The sequence below is a fragment of the Hippoglossus hippoglossus genome, chromosome 11, assembly GCF_009819705.1.
Source record: "Hippoglossus hippoglossus isolate fHipHip1 chromosome 11, fHipHip1.pri, whole genome shotgun sequence".
Lineage (NCBI taxonomy): Eukaryota > Metazoa > Chordata > Actinopteri > Pleuronectiformes > Pleuronectidae > Hippoglossus > Hippoglossus hippoglossus.
The window spans coordinates 19382235-19394662 of record NC_047161.1 but is presented as its reverse complement, the minus strand read 5'-3'; the positions used below and the strand labels follow the sequence as shown (position 1 = coordinate 19394662).

Below are 12428 nucleotides of genomic sequence, written 5' to 3'. Positions count from 1 at the left end.
TTGTCTGACTGCTTACAACTAGATGAGTCAATGGGAAAAATATATTATCAGTGTTTGAGTTTTCATTACTACTTAGGTACCATTTATATGACTCCTGCACTGCATGTCCAACTGGCAAGAATTCAAATGAATATGAAATAAATATATCAAAATCACATCATTTTCTTTTTGAGGAAGACAAACCTTAACCTTACTTCATCTAATCATTCTGCTTTCTGTGGTGAGCCCATGATGACCTATTTCTAACAGGAAGTGGTCCGGGGCGTGCACACATGTAGACACATGTGGACAGCCTAATGAAAACCTTATCCCTAAAATGAACCATGCCCAATTGCATACCTAACTGGAACCTTAAAACATGTCGTCACCTAAAATGTAATGAATTACACTATGTGGACATGCTTTTTGTCCCCATAAGTAAGAACAGCCCGTATAATGTGACTGTGTAGACACATTTAGGTCCAACCTAACCTTAACATGAGAAATATCTGGACCACACACACACACACACACACACAAACACACATATTGAAGCAACAGATTGAGACAGGATCTGTCACATTACAGCCAGTGTTTAATTGAGTATTCAATGAGTATGTATTCTTACAAGGCATTAAATGTACAGCAAACTACCACTATCATCATACACAGTGATGGGCTCACTCCATGCCAGAACTCTGAACTCTGCGGGACAGAAATAATACCATGACCACATGTCCACTGTAGGAACACATATCCTGATGCCATGCACTAATATTAACCATGAGCTGTAAAACCACTGGAGGGAAACAAACTAAACAAACTCACTCTGTATGATCATTTTTACATGAAACCATCACATGAAATGGGAAGAATACACACGCTCTTTTAGATAGAGAAGATGACAAGGGTGGCAACAATGTTATACACAATGCAATAACAATAAGAACAACAACATCAACAAGAACAATAACAGTATTAAAGCTTTTCATGACCATATCAACATTCAGTGTATTGGAAAATACAATCCCAATAGACTCTTTGTATAAAAAAGAAGCTTTTCAAGTCAGCATGGAACAAATAACAGTTCGTTTCTCAGGGACGGGGGGCAGGGTGGATGACAGGGGCGGGTGTGCTTCCATAGATTTCAGAGGAGGGGAGGTGTCAGAAGTGTGTGTGTGTGTGTGTGTGTGTGTGTGTGTGTGTGTGTGTGTGTGTGTGTGTGTGTGTGTGTGTGTGTGTGTGTGTGGGGTGGGGTGAAGGGGTCCTGGTGCAGTTGAGATGATCTATGTGGCGTAGCGTTTGGTCCACTGTTTGGCTATCCTGTCGTGCTCAGCTCTGTTGGTCAGGTACTGTGTGGCGATGCTTCCCACCAGAGGGTCGGCTGTAACACAAGAGAAGGGAACTCAATGAGACAACAAACAACAAGTGTTGCAGCGTTAAATCGTCTGTTTTAAACCAGCTCCTGGATTATCAGTCATATACAATGAGCCCAACATGGTGGATAACAAGCAGTGGTGTTGGGTGATGTTTTTCTCACAAGATCAATATTGTACTAGTCTTAATTTTGAACCACGACTATGGCAAACAGGAATATTTTATTTTAGGTTCAATTTTCGTTTTGTTTGTTTGTCTGTTAGTTAGCAGGATCATGCAAAAGCTTCAGGACTGATACACAGAACACAAAACTTGTTGAAAGGTTGCAGCATGGGTCAGGTCATTAAATTCTGGTGTAGATATGAATAAATTGGTGGATACAGGAAGTTTGTTTCACTTTCTCTGCAGCGTTTCCCACAGAATTCAATCAAACTATGTCGGCAGCGAGGGTGCACGTGCACGAGGAGGAACATCGCTCTCATGCGCAACAGATTCCGACTGACAGCTACACAGACTAAAGAGAGAAAGACAGGTCATAGCAGGAGAGAACAGCATCGCATGCCACTTGCAGCTACGCACACAACTTGAGCTAAATCTAGGGGGTCTGACTGATGGTCTGCCTGGATGCTAACAACTTTATGGACTTGCTGGTGGTTATGTGCCAAGAAATCAAAAAATATTGTAACCGCAAAAAGGCAGTTAAGAAAGAGCAAAAAAAATAAATCTTTATAAGGAAATGAATGGGTTTGTTACACATCAAACTCACCTCTTTTTGTTTTGGTAAGAAACACTGATTCTAACTATTAGTGTAAAAAACAAGAGGGCACCTTTAAATTTTAAACTAGTCCAATCAACTACTTCAGTAATTGAGAGGTTTTGATACTAACCTAACATTCTACAAGGTGTCTTCTTTTTTATTTAACACGTTACAATCAAAGGTTGTTTTAAGGTTTACACAAGCAGCCATGCAGCTGTTTGACATCAAATTTACCAAACTCTAAAGTGGCAGACACCTGCAGCCGGCCACCTCAGCTCCTCAGCATGCATGGGGAGTTGTATTACAACCGGTGAAAACCACAGAAAAGCCATAAGTCAGGCAAATGGGGCTCTATCATTCCTGTGGTCTGAAGCGAAGCTTGTATCCCATGACGTACAGCACCTTTATCGACGGTAAAGTAAAATGCGCATGCTGTTATAAATCTGAGGTGATCGCGATGGGCTGGCAGCAGCAGCAGCAGCATTCGCCCTGTGCCTTCACGTCTGTTGATACACTGCACACGTCCGATTGGTCAACAGCCACCATCATGAATTCCCTCCGGCTCCTCTATTGATCGTGCTGCTGCTCAGTTCGTTGTGCCGCTGGTCAATTTCTCAGCGAGGTGACAGAGAGAGAAACAAATTCCCGGAGCCTCTCGTCCACTCTTGCTTGGCTTTCGGTCTGTCTCCTGTGGGGCCTGGCCTGCTGACGGAGCAGTGTGATAAGCTTGGCTGAGCATACAGCACAAACACCCCCTCCGCACTAGTCCCTGCTAGAGTTTCAATGATGAGGGGCTTTTACAGGCGTATACCCATATTTGATGACGGTTGAATGGTTCCCTACATATCATGCTGGTGTGGCTGGAAGCATCTGACTTCAGTAAAGACGTTTACTTGATTTTCTTCTGAATTTTCTCCAGTTATTTTACTCATTATGTCAGGATTGTATTATTTTATCCTTGCCAGTCTTAATAGCCACTTTGCTTTACATCACAGTTGCCTTTCACTCATTATGCAGCACTTCCACATCGAGCCCTTTGCCCTTTGTCCGTCAGTCATGCATTTCAATCCCACGCTGGGGGCACAGCCGTTAGGGAGCAGTTTAAGGTTCAGTGTCTTCCCCAAGGACACTTTGACATGCTGACTGGATGAGCTGGAAGTTTAATCACTGACCCCTGCGATTGGTGAACGTCCCACTCTACCTGCCCCAAAACCCAACTACTTACTTTGTTCAACACCATAAATGTATTTGAGGAGACTGTTACCCATTTAAAGTAAGGCTGTGCTGACATTTCATATCCAGATAACGATACCTGTCATTAGTCATGACTCTCGTTACTCTTTTCTCGACTGTGTAAACTGGCACCATATCTTTTCAGACGTGTCGTTGCAATCACCTGCTTCCATTGTCACGACTCTCTGAAATACGTTGTGTCAATCCTCTGACAACATCTGAGTTGTTTTGATCACTCAACTATTCTTCAGTGGCTCAAATCTATAAACCCTCTCAATACTGTTCGACACAGTTCTTGTGTAGGAGGTAAAAGAGTCCATTTCCATGCACAAAAACAGGTGGATGGACGTTTTGAATTTGTTTCTCAAACACCTTTTATCTTTTTGGTTGAAATCCTCTTTTTGTCCTGATAGCCATCAATAAATAAAGTTTATTAAAGAAAAAAAGAAAAAAGCTGGTGTAGATTTGATATATAGGGCCGATGGGGAGGCGGTGGGATGTATCTGTTGCATTTTTTCAAAGTGTAGCCTTATCCTTCTAGCTTTTCCAGGATCACCAACCCCAGCTTTCAGTCTCAGAAGTCCCTTTGTCGTACTAGAAAGGACATTGCGACTTGATACAAAATGTCCTTTGATAAGTAACATCTTGGAGACAACCAGACTTGTTTTGATTCTCTGTAGAATGGAAGCACATACCGTAGTATCTAACCTCATGACTTCAACACTCTATTAGGTCTGATGAAGGATTCTACACTGGATTTAGATTTTAAAAAGCTGTCAAGTCTCAACTTCATTTTACCATTCATGGAAAGAAGCTACTTTTACAGATTCCACAAAGACAGTGAACCCGAGATCAGACCTGTTCAGAATTAACTTCAGTCTTTTCTCTAACACATAAGGACACATTTTTCAATCACTTTGGTAATTACACAGAAGCCAAACAGTTTTTATCTCACATAATCTGATGTCAGTCCAGATATTCAAGCCTCCTTTAAAGGCAGGGTGAGGCAGGTTCTACTACGGCTTTGACACCCTCAAGCTACTGAGGAGCCAAAAGCAGACACCTTTAATATAAAAGACTGTCCTCATATCAGCCAGATATATGAGCTAACCCAGACAACAGCAGCAGAATTCAATGAGGAGGAATCCCTCAGGCATTACATTTTCTTTTTTGGATTTTCTACAGAAGTTGAGCTAGAAAAAAACGGGGAGAAAAAGGGAAGACATGCGACAGGGATGGAGTTGAGCCCCGGACACGCTTCGACATGGCATTTGGCTTAGCCCCAATGAGCTGCAAGAAAGCTGCAGGTAGAAACCAGCTCGAGGGGCCGTGATGCTGGTGTTCAGTGTGGGATGACGACAGGAACGGCAGCTGTGGGAGGGTTGATTAACTGTCATTCCATCCACTCCCCCCCCCCCGCATTAATGAGCTACATGCCAATGATATCCGCCTGCACGGGAGAGGCAGTCGTCAGACGGGCGGAGGTGGAGAGGGAAGGAGAGATATTTTTAGGGTAGTTCAGATCCAGCGACCACGTTCAACATTTGAAGCAGGGTAAAAAAAAAAAAATGAAGCGATGAGACGTGTAGCGAGCTGACAGATTTTGATGAGGCAAGCGGCAGAAAGAAGCATAGGGTGTGGGGGTGTGTGGGTAACGGGGAGGAGGGGGTAATGGGGATTTTTCTTTTTTGGCAGGAATGGGGTGATGATCAGGCCTTTTTTTGTATCATACTTAAAAGGAATTTCCGCAACATCTGAAAGCGCTGAGGAGGTGGAGGAAAAGCTATTCTCATTTTCGCCCACGGAGGAAGAATCTCCGCTGCTACATTTATCAAAGAGCAATCCCCGCAGAGAGGACACAAGCTATCATCAGAGGTCTTCACTATCAGCACTACTCCCCCTGCTCATTCCCTGCTATTGACATGTGAAATCACCTGCCATTCTCCTGGCCTCTTTTCTTACCTTTCTCTCTCTTCTGCTCTGGCACACTCTTTCCTGTTCCTTCCCTTCCCCCCACACATTGGTATTGATGCTTTTATCACCTCTGCTTGCTCACTGTAATACTTTATATCAAGAGACATTAACAGTATTCGTACCTGAGGCCCAGTGGACCCATGTTTAACTGGTCAATAAAAGACAGATTGAATTCCCTGTTCCTCCAGCTGTGGTCTTTGCACTGCTGGTAAACTGGGCCATAATGGATCTAATTAGCTTTAAAAATGTTGACGTCTCAGTGAATGGTGTCAGCTGTTTACAGGATTGTGTTTAGCCAGCCGCTCCCCGATATATATTGAGTGGACTGTAATGAACGGAGCAGGCGAGTCTCGGCTCGTGCTTTACGACCCAATATTTCAAGAGGGCAAATACAAATGGTATGAATATGCTACAATCGTTATTTCTGCTTCTCATTCCACACATTCACACTAAGCGCAGCAGTGGTTACTGAAGAGAAGAGTGATATCTGTTGCTGTGTAAAAGCCTCAGTATTAATCAATCAGTGGAATCCTCTTTCCATGTAATCAGCAGGGGCTGAGACCTTCAGTCACTTTCGCTGGAGATGTGAGAGGTAGTCAGAGTAGAGACGTTTTCAGACATGTCCTGCAGAGGAACGCCGGAGAATTGAGTCCGGACTTTCTCCGCAGTTTTCCTTTAACACATGCACAACGCAGCAGGATATTTTCTGCTCGTGAGGGGAGGTGCAGCAGAAAGAGGCAGGATGTAACGTATTAATTCCGCTGCGGACTTCACGTGTTTTGTCTACAGCACATCGACACCGAGTTCCGGCTCTTATCACCACAAACTCTTGGTATTTGTTTTCTATTAGTTTTTTTCATTTTTGTGTCTGCCACGTGTTAGAAGAGAAATCATCGCCCAACTCGCTCGCTGTGAATCCAGTGGGGGATCTCCAGCTGTGTTCTCACATAGACTTTTGTGGACTTTGAGCGGACTTAATACAAGGGGGGGCGGAGAAAGTCCGCAGAAACTCAGGAGGCTCTCACTCGGACGTTTATGTTCGCACATGCACGTCCTCTTGAGAAACTGCAGCTCAGGCATCTCTTCATTTTCACACTTTTTTCACTTTACACAACAGACTGTAAGACCACAAATGGTTTCAAGAAGTGACTGCTTCCCCCATTTGTATGATTAACTGCATCAAGACTACAAAAGACGAACAAAAGAAATTTTTCGCCGTCTTAACTCAGGCGCTCTTGAATAAGGTCCTCCACTTGAACTGTGTGGAACAGGAATTGATTCATTGAGTCAGGGCCTTTCCTGCTCATTCAATTGCAGTCGAAAGATATGTTGACACAGCAAATTAAGTCAACAGATCCTGTTGAAAGGGCTGAAGATTCAACCAGCAGAGTTTCTATCACTGCAACAAGCCTGTCTAACCTCTGAGGATCCCGCTGCACTACACAGAGCTTGCTTTAAACCTCACAGTGACACACTTCTGAATACATCATTCACACAGAATGGACATGTCAGTCAACCTGTCGCAGCTAAAGCTGGGGAGAGCTGTGACAAGGAGAAGTGTGTGTGTGTGTGTGTGTGTGTGTGTGTGTGTGTGTGTGTGTGTGTGTGTGTGTGTGTGTGTGTGTGTGTGTGTGTGTGTGTGTGTGTGTGTGTGTGTGTGTGTGTGTGTGTGTGTGTTGCAGCTCTCACCAGGGTTGCAGTCAGTGAGCAGGGAGCAGATGGACAGCAGGACCTTGGAGATGGTGAGGGCAGGACTCCAGTTGTCCTTCAGGATGTCCAGACAGATCACCCCCTGACTGTTGATGTTACAGTGGTAGATCCTGGTGCGGAACGTCACCTGGAGATAACACAGTGGGGAAACAGCTTTTTAAAACCCAAACAATGAGCTGTAACATGCTAAAAGGCGAAGTAAAGCTGAGGGGAACTGAAGAGCTACAAGCTCCACCCTTCATGTTAGTCACTTGATCCATTGTTCACGTAAAAACATGATGATTTCAACTGTCCACACATCTTACGAGTTTCCACCACAGTATGAAAAAGCAGATGGACATTTTGAACATTTTCTCTTTGTAAAACAACAAATTCAAACATGCAGCCGTGGCAGCGGTATGCATCATCTGCCTTTATACAAGGACACTGAAATGCACAGGTCAATACAGTGCATACAATCATTGACTGAGATTAACCACAGCTGCTGCTCTCACTAAGCCAGAGACACACACTTTGTAGTCGATCCATACAGAACCAAGGTGATCCTGCCAGTCCCTGAGGATCGTCTTTAGTCAACAGTGAAGTGAGGACAGCCTTCAGCACTAAGCAGAGCCCAATATCAGCACAAGGAGCACAACATCATTAAGAAGGGACCTTTGACCTCAGTCTTTCTTTAAGATCGATGATGCTGACCAGGACTGGCAGCCCAGACATGCTCTGTTTCCCTTTTCTGCCTGCTCCGTGGCTGCAGTCTGCTCTCGTTAACCACCCCCCCCCCCCCCCCCCCCCCCCCCCCCCCCCCCCCCCTTATCCCTACCTTCCTCCTCTATCTTCTCTCATTAACTATCCATCCCTGCCTTCACATCTCCTTCTTATGAGAAACAAACAATCCTCACATGCGAGTGGAGCCGAGGCACGCTGGCATGACGGAAAGGGATGGTGGCTGACTCGGGATGGACAGACAAACGAGCGAATAGGACGCTTTCCATTGTATGTGAGGATTAAGGGAGATGTGACAGGAAAAGGTGAGCGTGAGGATTGATCGTGACTGGTTGAGGACAGGTCTTGCGTCTGATGATGTCCTCTACTGCGCCGAGTTTGGTTAGCAGTGGCATGCTAATGCAACCGGCCCAGCGGCCATGAAACAGATCCCCGCCTAGCTCGTGCGGTCTCATTAACAGGCTGTAATCTCATCATGGCTGACGCTAATAGATTATGATGTTGCCTCCGCATAACAAAAGCGATGGGTCTAATCCTACACCCCCTCTGTATTATAGTGTCATCCCTCAGACTCTTAACACAACCTACACACTCAATTGTATCTCAGCCGCTCTCATTCTGATTTGCAGATTTGTGTTTCCGAGAAAATTCAAATTAAATATGAATATCCAAAGCAAACGGCATGGCAACAGGGCCATTCGTTTTCATCAGCATCACAGTGTGTCCAGAATGAAACAGTTTCAATCCTCTGTAGAGAATATATGTGCTCAGGTCTGATGATGGCACTAGAGAAAATGGGTCACTGATGTCAGTATTTCAGAGTTGAATTGTTAGATGGACAGACCAAACTCTCATTGCTCAAAGATACATTCGTCTTTTTTACCTCCGCCAAGGAGGTTAGATTAAGGTTAGGTTTGTTTGTTTTATATGCAAGATCACATGACAAGTGAACAGATTACCATGAAACCTGGTGGGGGGGATGTGGTATGAGTCAAGGGAAGAACTCATTAAATTATGGTGTGGATCCAGATCAGGGAGTGGATCCAGGAATCCTTTCTAATGTTCTTTAACATTGTTTTTCAACATCTTCACTATGAGTGTGTGACATTCGGTGCAGCTTGATTGAATTGAAGGGGACTGTTGGGCCTTGACAGAGGTATGTGCTCTACTAGTGAACCCACTTGGAAGTAGACCTCCACAACTTAGCTGATATGGCTAATGTGTGAATGATTGCCTATTAACACAATCACCAGAAATGAATCAACACTGGCTTTCACTTTTCTGTGCACCCTATAAAGTCAAGATTCATGATTCAAGATCTTTATTGTCATCATACTCAGGTACAATGAAATTCTAAGAGGCTTCTCTCTCCAAGATATATCTATATATAGGTGTAAAAATATATATAATAATATGTATAAAAATATCCAATGCTGTCTCTACTTTGAGCTTTTTTGGTCACCATCACCTCAACAAATTCTTTTAATAAATGCTCCATTATGTTCACCAGGTGGTCTCCAACTACCTCTGTCTGTTGTTTGATGCTGGGCAGGTACTGTGGTGAACAATGAATATATTAGAGCTCCTTCAATACCCTATTGCCTGCAATGGGTGAATACAACATAGGGAGAGTCTGTGTATTTTCCCAAACAGCTATCAGTGTGGGCACTAAGGAAGTCACAGGAGCCCATACTCCGTTACCAAGTTGATGCCAAAATTCTAAAAACGTCACAGTGCTCTTTTTTGGTTTTTAGAGCCGATGATGTGCTGTAAATAAAATCATGTGATCTCTGCAGCCGAATACGTTAATATGTTACTTCCTGCCTCTGTCTGCTGCACCCGGCTGCTCCCCCCCTCGGCTGAATAATGTGGAGTATTTGTTGCTGTTGTGCATGCGTCTGTGGGGAAAACCCCCCGGTGCGTTGTGCATTTGTGAAAGACAAATAGTCCGGATCAAATTCTCTGGAGTTTATCCACAGGTCATGTCTGAAAATATTAATTCAGTCTCCCTTTAAAGTTTCTCTAATAATACCTAAATTAACTGGATCTCCGCAAACCATTTGGACTCTTTACCAGAAAGGGAGATGTTTCATAAAAATGTGTGCATATTATAAACCTGGATCACCTTGGTAGATTAAGAAATTATTTTCACAAATGTTCATGGCAGATTGACGAGGACCACTGTGGAAGGATCCATCCAAAAATTATCTTTTACACTGAAACCATATTTTTCCAAAACCTTTTTCAAAGAAACTCATCACCACTGTCACTGATTTGAAAATCTTCCCACGATGTTCTAATACAACCTGAGATGATGCAGCTATCTGGTCATAAGTGGTCTAGGCAGGATTTTTACAGTTGATTTTCTATCGTCTCACATGAATATACTCTCACATTAGCCAACCTCAGAGTTAACCGAGTAATCTACGGAAATCTTTTAATTGGAGCCCGTCCCAGCTGACATTGGGCGAGAGGCGGGGTAAACCCTGGACCGGTTGCCAGTCTATCAAAGGCTGACACACACACACACACACACACACACACAGGAAGGTTGTCTGTTCAAACCTGCCGGCCGGCCCTCTGGTGCTTTTCTCTGCGAATAACTATCTGCATGGGTTTTTTCTGGCTTCATGGCTCCCACTCTAAAGGTGTGTTTCCAACGCACAAATTTCCCCCAGGAAATAGGAACCTTTGCAGGACCACGGTCTCAATCAAGTCCAGTGGGAAATCTTTTAATCCCCCAAAAAGGCCCTGCTTGTCGGAGGTAGAACTTTATGAGGGTACAGGAACTTTTGGGGTGGGGCTTGCAGTGCTGTAGATGATTGTTGAAGTACTCCTTTCAGCTGGCCAAAATTCGTAATAGCTCGTAAAATCTCTTTCCTTACTATTTTAAGCTTGTTCTGTTGTTTTGATAACTGCTTTGTTACTGGTGCCCTTTTTCTTACTCTGTTTATGATAAACAGAAGCCCAAAGTGAATCTCCTTCATGTTAACTGTTGTTGTAGTGTTTTTGTATGGTATTCTGCCATCAGTTGCTCATACCACAGCAGGTTCATTTGCCTAATCTCCCCTGGTCTTTCGACCATGGTGCAAATACCTGCAATCAACAGACTGCAGAAACATTTTAGGTCCTTGAGAAAAGTACGTATTTTAAATGTGGCAAGATGGAATGTTCTAAAGGAGCGAATGTACTAAATAGCTGATCAAGCTGACAAGTCGAAGCCTCACTCCTCGTGGCAGAGGTTTGAAAATGATAATGAAATCATGCAGAGGCAGATGAAGTGTGACGCACGATACACTTTAAAGCCATGAGGATATTATGGTCGACCTCCATCTACAATAATGGTGAGAAGACCCAACAATAGGTCCTATAACAGACTAATGTTGGACCAAAATACAAATACTGAAGCAGTGCCCTTGCCACGCTCTACCTTTATCTAAGAGTATCAGTGTCGGCCTTAACAGGCTTTATCGCCCTAACATTAGTGTGTGAGGCAGCGCAGTGAGCAGCTGCAGCTGTCAGATTGGTGGCTGTGAGCCGGTGGAGCTGCTGGATGGCACGGCTCACAGCCAGACTGGAAAAACAAGGCAGCAGGAGGGCCAGGAGTTTAGACGAGCTCTGGCCCGCTCCCCACCCACCCCCAGTCAGCAAAGGCGGCCAGGAATGAGGCCGTCGCAGCCAGTCAAGAGGGAATGAGGAGAAGACTGTTTCTTTTTGGGAGTCTTGTTCCACACCACTCTGCAGATCAAATACGCAAGGCTCTAACACAATTCCCAATCCATTCTGTTCAATAACAAAAACAATATTCAGTGTTTTTCGAGCATTTTGTAGGAGAGTCAATATTGAGGAATCCAATCAAAGTTAAGAAGTTAAATAAGAAGCTTGTTTTTCCTCCAAACTAATTGTAATTGTACGTCTCATTTGTACTGAGCCTCTACTTTTCCATGCTGGTGCCTGAAATCTGATACTGATGATGCCACCATGACTCCTTTCCACCTCTGAGAAATATTGAAAGGTTTTCCTACCAACTCTTTTCAGCATGTAATAAAATAAACCCAGCCTCACTCAGTGTGTCAGTATTACCGTAAACACATTTGCCAACTACTACGTCTTTGTTTGAATAGGGCGTTTTCAAACTAAAACAGGGCCAGCAGCATTTCCACATTTCTTTGTTTTGGCGCCTCTAAAACTCCAGAGTATGGATGCCAGGTGTATCTGCAGCTGAGTTGATGTGTTTTCAAATGAAAATATAGTCGTGTGGATTTAGCCTTCGTGGCTGAATGTGTGAGAAGATGAGAGAGAAGTGACAACACAATAGACTGCATGAGGCACCTGCAGGAGACCAGCTACTTAGACAGCATTAACTTTCTTTAACACCACAGTCACATCAAAATGTCCCCTAATATCTCAAAATCAGATGGTTGGATTTTTGTGCAATTATTGTAAATATTCACGCGTGCACAGAGGTCGCATCCTAATATTTGTGGTGACCATCTGACGGCAGCATCACCCTTAGGACAAGCTCTGCATAGAGAGCATCATAAGCAACTTTTTACCATTGCTGCTTCTTCTATTTCTCAACTGGGATTCAAAGCAAGATGCATGCTTCTCCATACTGAACGCTGCATATTAAAAACAGGATAAATGTGCCACATTTATCCTATTTACCTTTTTTTCT

At 43.8% G+C, this 12428-nt stretch overlaps 1 protein-coding gene across 1 annotated transcript in view; it reads right to left on the bottom strand.

The window, feature by feature from the left end:
* Positions 1–552: 552 nt before the first annotated feature.
* The window catches only part of LOC117770618 (ubiquitin-conjugating enzyme E2 E2-like), a 61321-nt gene continuing 49445 nt past the window's right edge, over positions 553–12428 (bottom strand). Inside the window, exons 5-6 of the mRNA XM_034600250.1 lie at positions 7010–7157; positions 553–1363 (exon numbers count right to left, since the gene is read on the bottom strand). Of these exons, the coding sequence (XP_034456141.1) occupies positions 1266–1363; positions 7010–7157 (246 nt within the window). The 3' untranslated portion in view covers positions 553–1265. The remainder of the gene's footprint in view (positions 1364–7009; positions 7158–12428) is intronic.